Genomic DNA, 20,917 nt, shown 5'->3' with positions numbered 1-20,917 from the left:
CGTGCTACCTGCAAAATCCATTGTTCCTACTCTTCTTCCAGACAGGCACCCCATCTTTAAGCAAAAGTGGCAAACCCCAACCAGTACTTTGATGAGATCGGTTATAGGTTTAGGGCCTGACCACCAAGCAGGATCTGGGTTGCCCCGGATTAAATGCACCCCCCCCCCCGCCTTGTTCAGTGAGTTGAGTGTGAAGACTTGCTTAGAATAGGAAATGCTGCAGCCCTGCTCCCAGCGCTGAGAGGAGGGGTGTCTTTACAGAAACTACATTAAAAAGAGTGTACAGTAGAGTTGCAAAAAAAAAACTGGCCCAGGACTAAGAAGACCCTTCTGAACTTGCTTCTGCCATTTGGGAGCGATCGATGTAAGCTGAAGTCACTTTTTGTTTTTTGGGGGGTTTTTTTGGCCGTGCTGCTCAGCATGAGGGAATCTTAGTTCCCAGACCAGGGATCGAACCTTTCCCCCCTGCAGTGGAAGCTCAGAGTCCTAACCACTGGACCACCAGGGAAGCCCCAGGAAGTCACTTCTTAGCCAAAAACGCAGGCAGTCACAGCAACCGTGCTTGTGTTGTTCTGCTGTGAGAATCAGATAAGAAAACAGACTCCAAAGTGTTTTACAAACTCTCGAGGGATGATTATTTCATGATTGGAGGAAAAGGAGACAGCATTTGGTGACAAAGTTATAAAGGTAGATGTCGGGGAGGGTGGTTGATGGGAAGGGAGAACACAGCAGGTGCTCCTGGGGGGACTCAGCAGTCGGTGGTGACGGTGGCTGAGAGCTCCTGGATGCGCCAGGCACTGCAAGCCTTGCACAAGATGTGCCCATCCAGCGGGTAGCAGCCCTGACACTCGCCCTCAGACGAGAGCAGCAGCCCACACTCCTGTTCGGAAAGAAGCAACAGCTTTCCATCAGGCCCGGACCCCTGAGTTCCTTCTCGCTCGTGCTCAGCACCCCAGACCCCAATAACCCTTTTTCCCTTGCCCAGCCCTCCTACCTCACACTTGTAACAGCCAATGTGAAAACTGCGATCCAGAGCTACGATTCGCACGGTCTCCTCCTGACCTGGCTCAGGCATGATGGCCCCACCACACACTGAGCATCTTGGGGCAAACTTCCTGGAGTGGAAGGGAACCAAGGAGGCTGTCAAGCCCCAGGGTTAGAGGGAACTAACAACAGAGCCCAGAGAAGGTGGGATGCAGGAGGGAACGGGAGAGGCCAGAGGTAAGGTAGGGTCTTGGATCTTAGGGAAAGAGAGTGATTTTAATGAGAAGGAGGCATGGCCAGGGGTGTGAAACAGGAGCGTCTGGTACCGGGATATGAAGGAGAGATGAGGTAGGTGGGAAAGGCCAGGCCAGACATCCTAAGACAAAAGGTGGGGACCCCGCTGACCTGTGGAAGTCCTCAATGCAGTGGATCTGGCTGGTGGCATCCACAGTGAAAGGGATGCCGTCGAGGCCGCGGTGGCACACCACACAGGTGAAGCAGCCAGGGTGGTAGGCCTTCCCCATAGCCCGCAGAATCCGGTCCAGGATGGGCTGGGAGCACGTGGAGCACTTCTCCAGGGTGGCCTGTCGGGCAGGAGGGCAGGAAGGTCGGGGGCTGGGGACACCCACGGCAGCCCTTACAGGCATCCTGCCAGCCTACCCATCTGTTTCTGTAGCCCCCTGCATGTGATTCAGTGAAAGGTGGCCTTGAACAGATCTGAGTGCACGCCCCAGCACTGCAGCTTCCTGGACAAATTATTTAACCTCCCTGAGCTTCAGTTTCCTTCAGTAGTAATATCTGCCTCACATTCCCTTAAATCTAAAATAAATGCCTCGGGACTTCCCTGGTGGTCCAGTGGTTAAGAATCCTCCTTCCAATACAGGGGACGCAGGGTCGATCCCTGGTCGGGGAACTGAGATACCACATGCCGTGGGGCAACTAAGCCCATGCGCCACAACTAGAGAGCCTGCGTGCCGCAAACTACAGAGCCCATGCACCCTGGAGCCAGAGAGCCACAATTGGAGGAGAGAAAACCCGTGCACAACAACGAAGAGCCCGTGTGCCGCAGCAAAAGATCGTCGTCCTTCCTCTCCAGCAGCCCGTGTATTGCTACTGACTTCGTTCATCTCCTCTTGTGTATCAGTTTTAGTCCCCCTGCTTCAAGCCCTATTCCTCTCTGGGGCTTGGATATCGAGTTCCCATCTCAGACTGGAAACCTCCCCCCCCGCCAGCCCCAACCACTCACCACATAGCAGCTCTCACAATATGCCCTCCTCTCCACGGCGTAGAAATGCTGGCCCCGGAGCTGGGCCCGGCACGTAGAACACACAAAGCAGCCAACGTGAAAGACGCGGTCCAGGGCCACGACCCCGGCCCCATCCCCGACCACATCTTCTCCGCAGCCACCACACCGGCCTGGGGACGGGCAGGGACAGGGTCAATCTGCACAGGCCGGGAAGTTGGATCCACGGGCCTTCTGACTCTCCAGCCCCATCTCCCCTTTCCCGCCCCACCCGGGGTCAGCTCACCCACCGAAGTACTCCCCGCTGGGTGGGTGGTTCATGTCGTGCACCAGCTTCTTGGTCAGCCTCTCAAGCTCCTCCTCGGGAGGCTGGCTCAGGGGGACCTGGGAGGTGAGAATCAGGGGCTTGGCCCTACCTCTACCTCTACCTCTAGCTCCTGACGCTGTCACTGAGGGTGACCGGGCAATTCTACCCAGAGAGTTCATCGGAGAACATCCCAGCTCAGGGGCCAGGGGTGCCCCTGCAGGAGCCAGTGTGCATATCTAGACCCCTTCCTCCTTTGTTTCCTGACCTGCCCCCACCCGCAGAGGATCCAGAGCTCCAGCGCCGCAGACCTCTGACAACCGGGACGTGAAACCCCACCCACACCCCACCTGGTCAGCGTCCAGTTGTCTTTGAGGACCCCAAATCCCAGTGCCCAGGGGCTTACCTGGGACCCGTACCCGCCTCCTCTTCCTCCGGCAGAGCTGGAGACCCCAGCAACCTCTTCTTTGCCCCCCGGCCCTGGCTCGCGGTGGCTCCTATAGCCAGCCCCCCAGACTTCACCTCGGCCTGGGAGAGGAAAGTGGGGCCCCGGGAGGGGCCCAGAGGCCTGAGAGGCCCCCCGCCTGGGGGGGCCACAGCCCCTCACTGGTTGTGCCACCTTCACTTGCACAGGGAAGGCAGGGCCGGCAGGGGTGCTGGCCGTAGCATAGGAGGCTGGAGTGGGGCCCCCATAGGGGGACGCTGGGAGCGGCGGGGGAGGAACACCCCCTCCATTCGGCTTCAGGGAGCCTGAGCCTGAGCCTGAGCGGTAGGCAGGGGGCTGAGGGGGCTCGTAAGCCTGGGGAGAAACGCAGACCAGAAGGAGTGAGCTGGGCCCATTCTAGGACACACATCTGTAGAACCCCCTACCCCATGTGGCACCCAGGCAAGTACTGGTTTTGACAAGGGGCCTCCCTCAAGTGGTTGACAACCTAGTGAGTCTTGGTGACCCAGCTTCCTCCACGCTGGTGTGGGCATCACTCACACAGAGGGGGAGAGCGGGTGAGAATTCAGAGTAGGGACCAGGCTTGGGAGGGGAGGGGGAGGGGTACGGGACAAGGACCGGAAGGGACAGGGGCAGGACAGGGGAGTCACCTGCCGGTCAGGCCGCCTTGGGGCGTGACCTCGACCCCCGTCCAACTCAGCCAGCATGCTGGTCAGGGAATCTATCTCAGCATCCAGACTTCCTGGGCGCAAGCCCCCCCTGTCTGCGGGGAGCCCCTGGGGATGGAGCAAAAGCAGGGAGAAAGCAAATCACACGGTCTCCTCTCCTGTCCTAAGCCCCCCCCACCCCCCAATCCCCGTGCTCACCTGCGAGCGCTGGGGTGCTCCATGGCACCCCACCCAGGCCAGCCCCCGATCCTCCGGTCCCCCAGGGGCCTGGTAACACTGCTCAGATGGGAGGGGGCAAAAATTGACCCTGGGGTGGGGCTGGAGTGCTGGGTTGAGGGAAGAGAGAGTGAAGGTAGGGTTGGGGAAGGAGAGGGTGACACTTGTGGACGCCGCCGTCTTGGGTCCCTCTTCTCCCCTCCCCCACGCCCCCACCCCCGCACTTGGGGTCCGCGGATGGGGCAGGAGGCAGGGAGGGCCGCGAGGGGGCAGGGGCGGCGAGGTCCAGCCGGGCTTGGGAAGGGGCGGCAGTGGCGGGCTCAGCAGGAGGCAGGAGCCACTGGACAGAGGTGAGCGCTGGTGGCCCGGTGGCCTCCTCGGCCGCACTGGGCTGCCTTACCTGCTCCGTGGGCCGCCGGCGGCCCCGAGGCGCCTCGGGGGAGCCCTCTCCCCTGAGGGGCTCTGGCAGGCTCCGGCTGCTTCGGGGTGAGCCAGGTGGGCCCGGACATGGCCTGGAAAGGGGGACCCCAGACAGCGGTCAGGGCCCCACGGAGCCCCGGGCCTCTGACTTTGATCCCTTCTTCTGTCCCACACCTCGCTTGGGACTCCAGGAAAGAAACTTTTTCTGGCTTTTTTTTTTCCCCTTCCTCCCTAATTTTGGGTACGGCCACGCCCCCGGTGACGTCACCGCATTCCTGGGGGAGGGTCACGTGGCCCCCTAGGCCCTAAACTGCCGTCCCTCCCCGAGTTGGGCCCCCTCCTGCGAGCAGGGAGGGCTTTCCTCGAGAGCCTGAGTCTGGGGGCTGCAGGAAGCCTCCATCTCCACCAGCTTCCCCCAGGCCCGGAGCCCCGGGTCCCGCACGTGGCCCCCTCGCCGCTGGGACGCTCCAGCGCCCCTCTTTCCCCATCCCCCATACAGATTTCTCCCTCTTTCCATCCCAGCTACCCGCCCCCCTCCAGAAACGCCAGGCCAACGCGTAGTGTTTTGATCTTTTATTCACGTTCGGCAGTTAGAAAAATAAAACAGAACAAAAACATCAAAACCCCAGTGGTCGGGGAGTCTGTTGGGCGAGGTGGGGAGACTGAGGTAGCCTAGAGTCACAAGCGGAGACCCAGCCCCCGTCAAGGCACGGGTGAAGGGAGGGAGTCCAGTGGGGGAGGGAGCCCTCCCCCGTGGTGGCGGGGACAGCTGCCCTGCGTTAGTTAGTGCACCGGGGCCCCTCTCCCAGAGACCGAGAGATGACAGAGACCAGGATCCCCTAATACCTCCACCAGGGTCCGAGTCCCATGTGCCAGGAGGGTGGAAGGCGGCCCTTCCCCTCCTCACCCCATAATCAAGGTGGGCCACCCGATTACGATTACCTAGACACTCTCTACCTGGAATGGGCGTCAGAGATCAGTGCAAGTGACGGGGGTGACGCCATGAACAAGCAGCGTGGGGCCCAGATCGCGGCTCAGAACTTCCAGCAGCGCCAGGTAGCGAGGATAGCGAGCAGGGTCAGCAGGTGGCCGAGGCAGGTACAGGAAGGTCAGGGCAGTGGCGGGCCCCTCCTCGCCATCCCCACCCTCAGGGCCACCAGGCCCCCCTCCTCCGCCGCGCCCCTGCTGGGCCCGAACCAGGGCGTTGGCGCTACATGCCAGGGCCTCTGCCTCGGCGTCTCCCCGCCTGCCGTTCACGAAGTCCCCTTCCTCCTCCTCCTCAGGCTCCTGGGACGACGCAGACCCCTCGCCCCACACCACCTCCTGCACCTGGGCCCGGATCCTCAGCTGGCTCAGCAGTGCCCGCAGCCGCCCCTCGGCTGCCCCTGGCGCCTCGCGAGGCCCCAGGCACAAGAAGATCCGCAGGCGGGCACTGTGCCAAGCAGGCACCATGCCCAAGATGGTTGCCATCTGCAGCAGGAAGAGGCCGCAGACATCCACGTAGCCGGGCCCGCCCCGGGGCCGCAGCAGGTTGAGGGGCCACACGTCCACGTGATGCAGCTGAGAGGTGCCCCCAGATCCCCGGCTTAGCCGCTCGGGGGGCAGGGCTCCACAGGCCCGGGCCAGAACCACATTCTTGTTCATCTTCAGGGCGTCTGCCACTGTAGCCACGTAGTCCTGGGGACTGAGAGCCCGGGGGCTTCCTGGAGCCCGGGGTGGAGGGAACAGGGTGCTCAGGGCTGGGGACCCGCCCTCCTGGGTGCCATCCGCAGGCTCAGAGAAAGCTGGGTCCGTCAGGAAGTGGTCCTGGGGTGCAGCATCATCGTAGAAACCCAGGACCAGCGTGTTGGGCTTCATGCCACCTGGCGTAGGCAGGAAGGAACCCACAGGGATCAGACTCATGGCTGAGTTCGCACTATGCTAATAGGGGTCCACTCCCACCTGCTGACAGCAACGTGTGTCAGCCATCAGGTATGACATGTGCATTACGCTTGGCCTCTTAAGGCAACATTATGCACATCTGCATAATGACTTTTAGTTTTCCCGAACACTCTCACATGCATTTATTTGATTTATCTCCATGACTAGTCTCCCCCATTTACACAGGCAAAGTTCGCCTTAGAATTCTTGTAACTAAGAAGCACTTCCGTTCAGGGGCAGTAGGATGTATTCACTCTGGGCTTCAACACCGTTTTCATGATAGGAGATACAAGTCTGACTCCACTGGCAGATGGGACCCCCTGATCAGTCAAGCTCCTGGCCTCAATCCCCAGGGAAACACCGCTCAGACCCTGCTAGGGGAGGATGAGAACTCAGGGCTGGGTCTGCACAATGCGTTTCTATGACTGCAAAGCCCTAACGACAGCGTGTCCAAAGCACTGTCCCCTGTGAGCCCCCATCTGCACGCTGGCTGGAGCCCCCATCCTGTTGAAAGCACTTGGTGTTTTAACTCATCTGATCCTTGAAGCAACAGTATGAGGTAGGGACTATTACTCACCCCCTTTTACAGATAAGGAACCTGAGACCCAGAGAGGTGAAGTCACTTGCCCAAAGGCTCATGGCTGATAGACACTGGGGCCAGCAAGTGAACACGATGTACCCAGCACCAGAGCCCATTCTCTGAGCCCCCAGGCTGGTGGTGCACCAACCACAAAGTCCCCAGTCCCTGCTGACAGCTCCTGGGTTTTAGTATCTCAACAACGAATATGGAATCGGATAATTTCCCCTGTACCAGGGCTGAGTTTACAGGAAGACTCAGACCTCCTCCAAGACCCCTTCTCACGGGACAAAAGGTGTACTCAAAATCTGCCAGTATATCAAATTCTCCATGCTGGGGGATTAACCACTTAAAGGAAACCTTTTCCTTTTCATTTGAATCATTTTCTGCAGGATGAATTGCGTGAAAGGAGTGGTCTCTTGGTCCAGAGACCAAGGGTCTCTCCCCAACAAAAGGTGGGGCTGAGGAGAGACGAGCCCTCAGATGCTCCAGGTTCTAGCTAACAACGCTTGATAACACCCCTAAAACACCTTGGCAGGTGGGAACTCCAACTGATCTTGCAAATTAAACTAGTCACACCCCCTCCTGAGCATTTCCCAGGGTTCTGATTGACACCGACCAGGGCAATGTCCAACACTTGAACTTTAGCCAGATTGTAAGTGGAGCAGGAAGCATGCGTTCAGAGACGGCACAGGCGCCAGTCCCGGGGTTGAGAAAGATGGAGGCGCTGAGTAGGGATCTGGAGGAAGCTGGTGAGCTGGGCTGGAGGCCTTGGCACAAAGACACAGTCACGGAGCTGGGACTGTTCCACTCCATGCGACAGCATCAGACCCACACACCCCTGGCATCCTTTGTAGTCTCTGGGAGCCACGTTACACGGCCCCCTACTTCTCTGCTGCTCTCAAGGCCCAGCTGAGATACCACCTCATCACAAAACCTCTGCTGGCCACATCGGTGACAGTGGTCTTCCTCTCTCTGAACTCTGGTGGTTAGAAAGCATCTACCCTAGATTTGATAGGGCAGCCCCACCTCAAATACTTCTCCCACTGCCCCCTGAAAGACGACATGTTCTGCAGAGCCTGTGCCCCAAGCATGGGTCAGAAAGAAAACAAACAAACGGTGTTGCTCCATCTCTAGTCCTTAAGGCATCACCTCGGAGACCTTATCACACACTGTCTTTTATCTTTGAGAACCAAGTCCTGTCTGCACTAGATTGTGGGTTCCTTTTGGAGTTTGCAATCTGTGGTTGACTCTCTGGGGGAGGGGAGCAGAGACTGAGAGGGGCCACGGAGTGAAGCAACTCACCAAGACCCGAGATCCGCAGCAGGTGCTGAGCCCCCTGGCGCACGGAGGGCGAGAGGGTGAGGTCCACGAAGGCCTTCACTTGGGCCCGGTCCACCAGGCTCAGCCACGCCCCGTACTGTGGCTGCACGGGGTCCGAGGGCAGGGAGTCTGCGGAGGAGGCAGGCAGCCCATGTGGGCCAGATTCACGTACTTTCTCCTAGAGTCCAAGTCCACATGGGCAGAAAAGAAAGGTCTGGGCGGGGGTATGGCTGGTAGGGAGGGTCATCTGGGAAGAAGCACGAGGCCTCTGGGGCACAAAGAACACAAAGAGCTTCTGGGAAGGGGAGGGAGAGAGAGGTCGGGGCGGAGGGGTGAGTGGAGGGCAACTGACCGAGGTCTCCCAGGGTGACATGGCCCAGCACATAGAGGCCCCCTTTCTTGAGCTGGTTGGCCAACCGCAGCAGAGGCAGCGCGCCCCGGGGGTTCCCCACCAGCAGCAGCAGCTGCGGCCGCCAGAACTTCACGTGGTCCTTCCGGACGTCCAGCCGGAGCAGGTACTTCCGCACCTGGGGACCAGGCGAGGTGACAGGAGGAAGGGCTCGGGGCGCGGCGCCCATTCACCACCTGGGCCGGAACCAGCCGCAGGCAGCCGGGGGAAGAGGAGGCCTCCTCCGGGCGTGGGCGTTCCCGTCCCAGCCCTCTCCCCCTCCCCTCCCCTCCCCCTCCCCCTCCCCTCCCCTCCCCCTCCCCCTCCCCTCCCCTCCCCCTCCCCCTCCCCCCCTCCCCTCCCCCTCCCCCCCTCCCCCCACCTGATGGAAAAGCAGGGCCTGGCTGACGTAACCCCAGCTGCTGGGGCCTCCTCGAGCCGTAAGCAGGGCAGAAAGCAGGCCCATGAGAAGCAGGGAGCCGCCAGCGGCCCCGGGGCTGATGAGGAACATCATGAGCAGGCAGGAGGCCACCCCCAGCAAGCACGTGTGCCAGGAGAAGAGGCTGAAGGTGGGGCTGGGGGCCGACACAGAAGGAAGGAGGCTGGGGCTGCCCCGACAGCGAGCCGCTCCACTCCATCCCCAGCCTCCGCCCGCCCGGTCCCAGGCCTTCCCACCCCTCCCTCCCTTTCTCTGGGGACACAGGCATCTCCTTCGCTCACCGGAAGTTGGGGGCCGAGGCCCACTCGAGGCTCAGGCAGGACAGGTCCACGGCAGCGTAGGCCACCAAGTAGAAGACAGTGACCACGGCGGCCAGCGTGTTCAGCTTCCCAGCCAGGAGCACCAGCTGGACACAGACCAAGAGGCTGGGCGTTCATCCACGCGCCCTGCTCCCCATCAAACGCCAACACATCCTGCCTTTTCAGGCACGTCTCCCAGTGCGCGTCTGACCCTTCCTGGTCCCGCGAGTGTAACCAGGGGAGGCTTACGGTGAGGGTGAGGGTGAGGGCAGCTTGAAGAGGAAAGCTTACCTGCACTAGGCCCCAAGAATACAGCACGGCTCCCCAGGGGTTCCCCCCTTGGGATATAACCTTAGCTGGCGCCAGGATCACTCCTGTGCAAACGGAAATGCAGCGTACACATCAGCCTGGGCCAAGGGGGGGACCGAGACAGACACAGGAGGGTGCGCTCAGAGCCGGGCACGAGGCAGGGGACAGCGCACCAAAGAGGTTGTCCTGGGCCAGGGCGTGGAGGATGCGGGAGGCGCCGATGAGGGAGCTCATGGAGGCTGAGAGCGATGTGGCATAGATACCGGTCAGCACCAGCGGGGACCACAGGCTGATGGCTTGGAAGAACCCATAGTCCTCCTGCAGCAGGATCCTACAGGGAAGGAAAGGAGGAGGGTGCAGATCATAAATGTACATCCATCCTAGGGGCCTGCTGAGAACAGTTCTCACAACACTGGCTGAGGTTAAGCGCTGGGTATTCTGAGCTGACCCCAGCCCTGATCTCAAGGACCGTATTAATAGATCGAGTGTGCCCAGGGGTTAGACTTGGCATTCACTGGCTGTCGTTGGGCCGCTTTGGATTTCATCACAGGGTGGACGTTCCCAACAGTACGGGCACAAGAAGCCAAATATTTATGGAAATACAAACGGACTAGAAAGCTCTTCCCCACCCCACCCCCAAGCCGAGTACTTACAATAGTACCAGGCACAAAGCAAATGCTGGCTTCGGGTTGGCTGTTACCATGTAGCCAGCCCTCCACATCCAGGGCAGCAGCTCTAACTCTCTCCCAGTGGGAGGCACAGTCCCCATTTTCTCCACACCACCCAACAGCTTGGGTATCTGCCCCCACCCCGCCCTGGCCCATGCTTCCCTTGGCGATCCAGGTGTGACAATGCCTCCACTCCACCCCCTCAGGACCAGGCTCACCCCCTCCCCAGGCACCTGTCACAGGTGAAGCTGGAGAGGAAGAAAAGCAGGATGTAGATGAAGAAAGTATAGGCAACGGCAACAATCGTGCCCAGAGGAATGGCCCGGCTGGGATCCTTCAGCTCCCCTGGAGGGCAGGGAGCAGAGAGAGGGAGGTCAACCCTCCACCATGCCCTGTATCCCTGAACCTTCAGTGCTCTGTAGAGGCGCAAGGTGGCAAGGCAGCCCCCTCCCCCAAGGACTCTCACCTGACATGTTGGCCCCAGCCATGATGCCTGTGCAGCCGTTAAAAAGGACGGCAAAGACGCTAGCAAAGGTCATCGTGGCCCCCGTGGTGTAGTCCTTGGCGTAGCCAGCTGAGGAGAGGGGAATCGTTCCCAGGGAGGAGAGGGGATCAGCATCCGTCCTAGGGATCCGGCGTTTTGGCCCTGCTACCCTCTCCTCACGTTCTAAACCTGCCCCCACTGCCTCTCCACCAGCCTCACCAGCTCACCGAGACCCAGCCCTGACCCGTCTCTGGCCCTGGCTCAGCTGACCTCATCACCTCCTTCTCCCCACACTTCTCCGTTCCTCCCTCCAGGCCTTCATCCACGCTCTTTCCTCAGACGCCTTCCCTCCACCTCCTATCTGAATTTCCCAACCCGGCTCACGCCACCTCTAGCTCCACCGGCCCGTGCCCTCCCCGGCCCAAACCCAGGTCTCCCTCCTCTGGACTCCTCTGTGCTTCTTGTCTACCTGAATTACACTCGGTCCTATTATGCAGTTTGTTTCCTGAATGTACATCTTATCTCTCCAACTAAACAAGTTCCTCTAAGGTAGGGACTGTCTCGTGGTCACTCTCGTGCCCAGCTGGGTCAAACAGACAGCGGCCAATACACGCCCAACAGATCTTAATCAACTTGTACTGCTCCAGGTCCAGACCTCCCGCCCCTGATTTTCTCTGACATCTCTTCTCATCCAGGGATTCCAAGCCCCCCCCACACACACACACGCCCGCCCCTCGCCCCGAGAACCCCAGGGCTCCTGCACCCAGCTCACCGCCCAGATTGGCCTTCAGGGTGCTGCTGTTGAAGCCGGTGAAGTGGCCAACCTGGGGCGGCAGGGAGGAACCGTTGGGGCCAGGCCTAGGGGTCAAGAGGATGTCCCTGGGCCTCACAGCCACAAAGCTGACCAGCACAGAGGCCAGGGAACCGGAGACCAGCAGGAATGTGAGGAAGGAGGCACGGGCGTAGAGACCGGCCCCCAGGGTGCAGACCCCGCCCACCAGGCCCAGCAGCAAGGAGCCGTAGAGCAGGTTCCAGCCGTAGCCCTGTGGTAGGGTGCGGAGCCCGCTGGACCCTGTGGCATCTGTAGAGAGGAAGGAACAGAGTTAGAAAGCCAGACCCCCAAGGAGGGACCCCAACCATGACTCAAAGCAGGAAGGGACCCCATCTTTGGCCCACCAGTCCTCAGAGAGGCCATCTTTCCCACTCCCCCGCCCAACGGTACCCCAGCATCCTAGCCCTGCCTGATGGGTACCACCAATCTTGCTCTGTCAATTTTAGGAGTGTTAATCTGGCCTCCCTGACTAGATGGGAAGCTCCTCACAGGCCAGGACATTCTCTCGGATGTCGGGATGTCTGCACGAGGCTGGGCACAGAGCAGGAGCTCAAGAAAGTTGAGCATCTCTCCTGGAGAGGGCTTCTCTCCCTGCCATGATCCCAGAATCCGAGACCCGGCAAATCCTCAGAGCTGCCCAGACCAGCGTGGGGAGCACAAACCAGCCCCGAAGACATCAAGCATGGCCTCCACCAGCCCCAGCAGGGAGACAGCACAGCCACAGACGTTAGCCAGGTAGAACATGAGGCCAATGCTGCCCCCGACCTCAGGCCCCAGGGTGCGACTGATCATGACTGAAAGTGGAAGCAGGGGGTGAGCGTTAAGGGAAAAGAAAGTGAACTGGAGCGTGAGGAAGGGCCCGGGCACGCAGCACCATGCAGCTAGCCCTCCAGGCCTCCTCTCCCTGAACACACGGGACTGTGCCCAGAGGCAGTGCGTCCCACTGCAGCCACTCCCAAGCCACGTGGCTTTGCCCAAGTCACTAACGCTCTTGAAGGTCCTCGTCCATAAGATGAATACTACCTAACTGACAGGACGGTCAAGTAGAACCAAAATGGCAGCTGGGAAGACACCTGGTGAACTGGAAAGTAGCACTACCGTGTCAGGTCGTGTTTGTCCGCTTCCCCATACCAACCTGTCTGCTGGACATTCATTAGAACTTGTCCCCTCTTGTCCTACCCCCCAGGGGATGCAGGGAGGGGCCCTCTCCTCCCCGCTATAAGACAGAAGAGCCCAGACCCCTGTCCACCGACGTTGGAGGATACAGTAGGCTCCGCCCCCTCGCACAGCTCCATTGGTAGCGATGGCACAGACGGAGAGGACAGTGAGTGCCAGGATGAGGTAGGCAACCAGGAGCATGGCCAAAGCCTGCAGCAGCCCAGCGTGGCCCACCACGAACCCTGCGACAGGAGTGGCAAAGCAGGTGAGACGGCGGCTCACCCATCGCACCCCCCACCCCACCCCAAGCCCTTCATCCACCCGCGTCTCCCAGGGCCCTTCCCCAACCTCATCCCAGTCCCACCCCACTGCACCCCCAAGTAAACCCCTGCCACTCACCAATCCTCAAGAAGACAACTATACTGAACATGGACAGGACCGTGGGTACCACCACACCCAAGAAGGTGGAGAGCTTCCGGGCAGACGCCCCTCCAGGACCCCCGGCCCCACTGGCAGGGAAGGAAACCCCCTCCTCCCCCAGGAGCCGGTAGGCCAGCAGAGGAGAGCTCTCATTGGCCATGGTCGACAGCGGGCAGAGGAAGCCGCCAATGGGTTATGAAGCCTGCAAAGAGTTTGCTGAGTGGAAGGCAGCTCCGTGGAGCCCCCCACAAAACACCTCTAACCAAACACCCAGAAGCTTCCCCAAAAAGGAAACACACACACAGACACACTCATGTTCACCAACAACTCAAAGAGTTAGTGGAGGGCAGACTGGTCCCGGCCACTGCCCCAACAATGGCAGACTCTTAAGCCTCAGCAGTGGGTACCATGGCCCCTCCCAGCTCCTGAGGCCACCCCTTCTCCCGTATCCCTGAGACTAGGGATGGCAGTGGCTCTGGAAAGGTGCAAAGATCCTCCGCCTTCTTAACTAGCAGCGCAAAAGGAAGCAAATCCTCCAGAAGGGAAGTGAGTGATGGGCAGGAGGCCCTCCTCACCCCATCCTCCGGAGTCCTGAGCCGCGCCCCAAGATCCTCCATGCAATCACCTCATCCCCGGGCGATAAGAAACTTCCGAATCTTCCAAAGCCCCACCCTCCATCAACACTCTCCCTCAACCCATCTCAAACAGCCTCCTCTTTCCTTAATCTCACCAGATTCCTCCCACCCACACAGGCGTCCCCCAAACTCCACCGCCCCAACGACTCCTCGACGACCAAAACAAAAACACCGTCCGGCGACACAAGGTGGTCCTCCTCCCCGCACCGGTTCCTGCCCACTTTCTCCCGGGGCGGGTTGGAGGGGGCCGAGATTCGCTCCTCCCCGGCCAGGCGCACCCTCACCGCCCGGGTGTGGCAGGGCGTTCACTTACCCACCGGAGGACGCAGCCGCTCAGGAGTGATCCCCGAGAGCCGGAGGGTCCGCTACTGGCGGAGGGGGCAAGGGTGCCGGAAAGACAGCTGTGGCTACCGGGATGCCAGGCCTCGAGCCTGACCCACCCCCAGCACACAAGCGCCCCATTGGTCCCCGGGCTCGGCCCCGCCCCGTGGGCGAGCCCGGGGAAGCCCCACCCCACCCAGCTCTCGCTGCCTGCGAGGCTCCCGCCCCACGTGCGACCCGGGTGCTGCTCGGGGTCGCCACTCGGACGGGCGTCTCCGGCAGGGTGTGGGCCACAGCTCCCACTGCGCCTATCACCCTGGTGCAAACAGGCGCCCGCCGCGCGGGCGGGACCCCACTCGGAGCTCGGAGGCGTCCGGAGGAGACACTGCTGAAAGGGGCGTGTCATGACGGCGGAAGGCCTCCGGCAGGTAGGCGGGGCCACAACACCTAGCCCAGGTGCGCCACCCGGAACGCGCGGCCCTACTCCTCCAGCCTCTCGGATCCTTGCAAAGCCCACCAGGTCCCAGCCTCAGCCCTCGCCCCTGCGGCGCCCTTCCCTCGCGCCCGGTCCAGCCCACTGGCTGCTCTCCTCTCTTCCGCCACCAGAGGGAGCCATTGGCCGCCGATCCGGGCGAGCCCTGGAGGCGCAAGCCGCCGTAGGTCGGACTGGTCCCCCGCCCGCTTTCGCGCCTCCCCGCAACGTTGTCCCCTCCAGACTTTTGAACCTCTGAGAGTTAGGACCCACTCCTCACTCTACAGGTGCCATCAACGTCGGCACCACCTGGCAACGTTTCCTCATCTGTAAAATGGGGATTAACTAGACCCTCCCGGTTAAGGTTGCTGTGAGTGTTGCAATAAACTAATAGGCACTTGAGAACAATACCGAAATGTTCAACAACTCATTTGCATAGGGTACTACATGACATATGCATAACCACTTTGTGAGGTAGATCCCGCTATGATTTCCATTTTTCACATTAGCAAACTGAAGTTTGGAGAACTTCAGTAATAATTTCCTAACTTTATAGAGTCCTTCATGGTTACACTGTCATTTGAGCCTCAGGAAATGAACACCGCTTTTCCTGCCACTGGCCTTTGGCTGTAAATTATCTGCAACCTTTCCCTAGGAGAGGAAGGGGCTCAAAGCAGCACAAATGTGGCTTTGCCAGGAAGAGGTCTCATGAGCAGTTAAACTGGCATTTTCAGTGGTCATCTCTGCTACCCACAACACGGAGCTTGGCTCCTGGGTCTCTCCAACATCCCTCCTGTCACAATTTTTGGTGATTTCAACATCCACATGGATGGGACTTCCAACACCCTGGGCTGGCAGGTGCTTAAACTCCACTTCTGCATAGATCTCACCCTCCATCCCACCCAATGGTGATGCCTAGACTTTGTCATTACCAGTAATGTACCCTCTCCTCTTTTCATTCACCACTTCTAGTTATGCCTGTTGAGGAAAAAAAATAATCTGACACTTGCTAAAACAGTAAAGAAGACTTTATTCAGAGCTATTGAAATAGGTGTCAAGACCCACAGTAGGGGAGAGAGAACGGGCTCAACTCCAAATACAGCAAAAACAGCTGGGGATTTAGAGCCAACAAGCAGAATGAGGGGGTCAGTGAATGTAGAATTACTAGGAGGAAGCACCAAGCATTGGGGGATTCTAGCTAAAGTGACTTAACAGGATCCTTGCTGAAGGCAGGCCAGGGTGATCAGATATGAAGGGTGGGTGGGTTCTCTCTAAACTGAGCTAGGAAGGCCCAGCAAGGATGGGGGCTAAGGTCGAAGCCTAGTCCAGAAGAAGGTTCAGAGGAAACTGACTGAAGTTTGGTCAAGGGGAGGGTCTTTGTCATGCCCTGACCCGAACACTCCTCCACCTCACTGGTGCCTCAATCCATTGATCCTGCCCTCTGCCCACTGTCCCCCACTGACTTCCCTTCTTACCCAGCTTAAAGTTCACGGTCACTGAAAAGCACTCCCTTGCCCCTCTCTCACTTTATTACACCTCCTGGCAAAATCACAGCCCCGGTAAATGCAACTATCCTCCCGTTCAGTCTCCTTTGCTGGTTCTTCCTCATCTCTTGTCTCAACTCTGGAGCACTCCTAGGTGTTAGAGGAACAGCCAAGAGGCCACTGTGGACTGGAGGCTCCACTGAGCACTGGAAGTTCAGTCCACAGACATCTTTTCACCACTTACACCCACTCCCTTGGTGATCGCATCCAATCCTCTAGTTTTAAATACCATCTCTATAACAGTGCCTTAAGGGTGTATCTACAGCCCAGATCTCTACTCTGAACTTCAGACTTCCAAGAACATACTAACATCTCTGCTCGCACATCAAACGGGCAACTCAAACTTGGCATATCCAAAATCCAACGCCTGAACATACCCCCACAACCTACGCCTCTTGTGCTTGTCCCACTTGCCCAGGTGCTTAGGTCAAAAACCTTGGGCTTGTGCTTGAAAACTCTCTCTTACACCCCACATCCAACCCATCAGCAATTCCTTTGGCCTCTACTTTTTTTTTTTGGCCTCTACTTTTAAAATACAACCAGTATCCAACCCCAATTTACCACCCTAGTCCAAGTCACCATCATCTCTTGCCTGCATTATTGCGACAGCTCCCTGACTGGTGGCCCCCTAACTGGTGTGTCTGCTTCTGCCCTGGCCCCTACATTCTATTCTCAACACATCGGAGTGATGCTATTAAAGCAAGTATCCATTCATGACACTTCCCCTTTCAAAACTGTCCAGTGGTTTCCCATTTTCCTCAGAGTAAAAATCAAAGTCCCTTAAGGTAACCGTACTTACCTTCTGATTCATCGACTACAGTCCAGCTACCAGGTTATACCTCCTGCCTTAGCATAAGTATTAACAGCATATCCTTCGCTCAGAAGTGACCCAGAGAGGTCTACATATTACATGGGCACCCTACGCATGAAGCCCTACCCGATCTGCATCCTGCCCTCACCTCTGCTCATTTCCTGATCTTACCCCACAACGACCTCTGGGCTGTGTCCAAGAACGCCCTGTGGGCACACAGGGCATGAGCCTCCTTTGTCTTCCGAACTCAAATATTATCTTCTTAGTGAAATCTTCTCTGCCGGTCCCATTTAAATATTGAACTACACCTTCCTTCCCATCCCACTTTCCTATTTTTTTTTCTCCATAGCTCTTAACACTAATAATACATGTCGTTTACTTGTGTATCTTGTTCATTGACTGTCCATTCCCAACAGAAAGTTAAGCTCCACGAAACAGGAACTTGTCTTTTCTTCTCTGCTCTGGCTCCGGTACTTCTAACAGCCCCCGGCACTCGAGGGGACCTCAGGAACCATTCCCTGACGGTTCTGGGAACCATCGCGGACCTGAGGGCTTGCTCCTCACGTGACTGCATGGGCCCCGCCCCGCCCGCTGTGAAAGGAATATGGCGGCGCCCAGGGTAGCCTCAGAGAGAGGGCAACCAAAGAGAGGGCGCCAGCTTGCTAGAGCGTCCGCGCCGCCGCCTAGTCTGCGGGCGAGTCCTGGGAAAGCGTGAATTCTTAGGCGAAGTGCTGGTCCACCTCCCCACCATTTTTAAAAGAAAAAGGAATTAGCTAACCCTCAGAAACTGCCTGGGCTGACCTGCCTACCGTCTCCCCACCGCTTGGGATTCCCGGGATTCGAGGCGTGTAGGACGAGGTTGTGGGATTCAGTATCTAGATTTTTCTCCCCTCGTGTTGGCTCCCACTTATTAGGTCACCTCGGGGTGTCCCCCCAGCCTCCAGTTCTAGGAATCCCCGAACACACACCCGGACCGCCCCTCGGAGATAGGACGTCCAATCCCCGCCCCCGGGTGCCCCAACTCCGAGTTCAGGCCCTAAAGGCCAATTCCCCGGCGGTCGAGCCTCCCTACCCCCGCCGTGAGCTCCCCAGGATTAAGTCTCGTGAATCCGGACCCCCCCCACCTCCACCAGGCCCCAGGGGCAGATGAGCCCTTGGCCACCGCCCCTACAGTTTCCTGCAGGCCCAGCAAACAAAAGGCTCGGGAAGAGAGGCGAGGCTGAGCAGGGCGCCCTTCCTGCAGTAACAGCTGATGGAGCAAAATGACCCAGGAGGGAGAGGAGGGGATGGATGAAATTCCAGGGTTCCTGGAGGACCGCAGCGGGAGGCCAGACTCCTGGATCCTGGGGAGGGAGGGAGGGAGTACAGGAAAGCGGCGGTGGAGGGCCCAGGCCGGACCCCGGAGTTCGCTGGGCTCTACCAGATCCCAACCGCCCTGGTGGGGGGGATGTCAACACTGGATTTCAGGTGAGCTCTCAGGCCCCCACGCTGGAATGGTGGGGGCTGGGAGAGGCCTGACGGGCTGCGTCATCTCCTCTGGGCGCAGCCTACCGCCCCCTGGCCCGACCTGCTACCCTCGGTGCAGGCCCCACCCTGGCCTGGCTTCCTGCTCCTCCCCAGGCACGGAGCTTTCCCTGCCAAGCTCCACGAACTAGCCTGGGGGCTTCTGGTCCCAGCAGGACCTCGGTAGCCTAGCCCCCAGCCACGAATAGTCCTTGTATTCCCGCCTAGAGCCATTGCCCCTGCCCCCATCCCGGTCAAGGATACAATGGTAAGGGAAGGGCCCTGTCCAGTGGGTGGGGGGATGCTGGCATGGAGGGGGGGGCTTGGCCTCATATCCTGTCAGGCTGCCAAGGGAAGAGAGGAAACAAAAGACTTCCCCCTGCTGGGACAATGAGCCTCCCATTACCTCTCCCCGGCCTCCCTCCCGCACTACCCACCCCCAGCCCTCCCTTTAAGCTCTGGTCCCCAGCCCCCTTGCCTCCGTTCTCTACCTCCTTGCCTTCTGGTAGCCTTGGCCTCTGTGGTGAGCTCTGCCCTTCCTCCGCCCTCCTTCTTATCGGCTCGCACTGATGCTTGCTCCCAGTCTTGGCAGTTTCAGTCCTCTGCCACTCCATCAGTGCTCAGGGTCCTTCCTCTTCCCCGTCACCAAGATTGGGGGCTGGCTGAGCCAGGCTCTGGTGACTGTTAGGGGCCAAATCACACCCCTTTAATGTCTAGTGGGGAGTAGGGGCTCCACAAGAGAAAGGGTCCAAGGCTGAGGGAGGGAAGTGCCCTCAGCCTGGCCTGGGTGAGCGAGGAAGGAGGAAAAGGACACGTGTGTCCTACAGGTCCTTGGAGGTGGGGCTGGAAGGCTGTCCTGTATGCTGAGTGCGGCGTCAGGCCCACCTGCTGGCTACTAGCTGAGTGCATTGCACAGGTCACTTAACCTTCCGAGGCTGTCTCATTTTTAAAGTGGATATCATGAGAACGCCCATCCGCTTACGGGGTTCCTATGATGATTTAAATTCGATAATGCTTGTTTAGAAAAAAAAAAGGTGAAGTAGTAAAGCTTTCCTCAGTCTTCCCAATCTCTACAGCCTCCCCCACACCCCCATTCCCACTCCCCGCAGTTTCCACCGCCATCATATGCCAATAACTCCCAAACTGGTATCTCCAGCCAAAAACCTGTCTCTGAGCTGCAGACCCATTGAGCTCAGATCTAGCTCACTTCTGGCCCCGCCTGGATGGTGCACAGGGATCTGAAACGCAACACGCCCATCATCTTCCTGCCCGTTTCACTAGCTCCCACCAAGCTGCCCAGTCCCTCACCGTCCCAGCCAGGCTCCAGGTCCTGCCCACTCTAGCTCCTTGGCATCTTTTGAATCCTCCCCCCTCCCCCCCCCACACACTCATCCATGTCAGTTCAAGCCCTCACTGTCATTTGGAGAACTGCATTTGGTTTCTCTGCCTTCAACCTTGATCACTTTCAATCTATTCTCCAAAGTTGTACAAGTGGGAACAAATCTGACGATGTTGCTTCTTTGCCAAAAACCCTTCGGTTTCAGGTCTCCAGCTCATCCATCGTCACTATCCCTGCACTCCACACCCTGGCGATGTGAACGCAGCTTGAGGACAATCTCACCACATCCATGCTTTTGTACTTGCTGTTCCTTCTGCCTTGAAAGCAACCTTTCCCGCCATTCTCCTCCGGGACTCATTCAGATAGCATCATCTTCTCCAGAAAGCTCACCTTGAACCTGCAGGCTGGATTCGTGTGCTTCCTCTGTGATACCATAGGACCCTCTGCCTGCCACCCTTTATGCTCAACACGTCACCTCCTGTGTTCTGTTGAGGTTTTATGGCAATTTTTACCCCTGGGCTGTCAAGTCCTAGCAGGTAGAGGATAACTTTGTATTTCCAGGCCTGGTTCATAGTAATTCTTCAAAAAGTAATTATTGGGGCACTTCCCGGGCAGTCCAGTGGTTGGGACTCTGCACTTCCACTTCAGAGGGGCACGGGTTCGATCCCTGGTCAGGGAACTAAGATCCCACAGGCCTTGTGGCGTGGCCAAAAAAACCCCCATATATATATATATATATATATATATATATATATATATATATATATACAAAAAATTATTGCTGAATAAATTAAAGAATGACCAATCAATAAGGGGATAAATAGTCCACAAATATTTATTGAGCATTTACTATGAGAAAGCCTTGCATGGGACTTAAAGCAGTGAACACAACGTATGTTGCACCTGCTTTCATGAAGCTTAGAGCCACATACAAGCAAATATACAATCACTAATAAATTAAGGCATGTGTCTATTACAACTTTGCATATGATGAGTTCAGGAAGGTTTGTGGTGGTCATAGGAGCAGTGGATTCAGGTTTTTTGGGTCCTGATGCTTTTGTTTGTTTGTTTAATTTATTTATTTTTGGCTGCGTTGGGTCTTTGTTGCAGTACGCGGGCTTCTCATTGCAGTGGCTTCTCTTGTTGCAGAGCACAGGCTCTAGGCGCCCGGGCTTCAGGAGTTGTGCCTCGCGGG

The 20,917-nt window shown here is 58.2% G+C and overlaps 2 protein-coding genes across 2 annotated transcripts; both read right to left on the bottom strand.

Moving 5' to 3' along the window:
• Nucleotides 1-617: 617 nt before the first annotated feature.
• Nucleotides 618-4,467, bottom strand: TRIP6 (thyroid hormone receptor interactor 6). The gene is made up of 9 exons (XM_065892662.1): nucleotides 4,261-4,467; nucleotides 3,843-3,970; nucleotides 3,627-3,752; nucleotides 2,938-3,330; nucleotides 2,518-2,611; nucleotides 2,231-2,400; nucleotides 1,390-1,568; nucleotides 995-1,115; nucleotides 618-880 (listed from the first exon to the last, which is right to left on the bottom strand). The coding sequence occupies exons 1-9, from the start codon at nucleotides 4,367-4,369 to the stop codon at nucleotides 749-751; spliced, it is 1,452 nt and encodes a 483-aa protein (XP_065748734.1). The 5' UTR covers nucleotides 4,370-4,467; the 3' UTR covers nucleotides 618-748.
• A 371-nt stretch (nucleotides 4,468-4,838) lies between these two features.
• On the bottom strand, nucleotides 4,839-14,151 carry SLC12A9 (solute carrier family 12 member 9). Its single transcript, XM_065892168.1, has 14 exons — nucleotides 14,046-14,151; nucleotides 13,077-13,299; nucleotides 12,785-12,919; nucleotides 12,182-12,313; nucleotides 11,460-11,768; nucleotides 10,670-10,777; nucleotides 10,437-10,548; nucleotides 9,709-9,866; nucleotides 9,518-9,600; nucleotides 9,209-9,333; nucleotides 8,871-9,063; nucleotides 8,453-8,627; nucleotides 8,083-8,229; nucleotides 4,839-6,142 (listed from the first exon to the last, which is right to left on the bottom strand). Exons 2-14 carry the CDS (start codon nucleotides 13,255-13,257, stop codon nucleotides 5,250-5,252), a joined length of 2,751 nt encoding a protein of 916 aa, XP_065748240.1. The 5' UTR covers nucleotides 13,258-13,299; nucleotides 14,046-14,151; the 3' UTR covers nucleotides 4,839-5,249.
• Between the last annotated feature and the right edge of the window lie 6,766 nt (nucleotides 14,152-20,917).

The sequence above is a fragment of the Phocoena phocoena genome, chromosome 15, assembly GCF_963924675.1.
Source record: "Phocoena phocoena chromosome 15, mPhoPho1.1, whole genome shotgun sequence".
NCBI lineage: Eukaryota > Metazoa > Chordata > Mammalia > Artiodactyla > Phocoenidae > Phocoena > Phocoena phocoena.
Note: the sequence above shows the minus strand (reverse complement) of the source record. Positions and strands in the feature narration are given on the sequence as shown.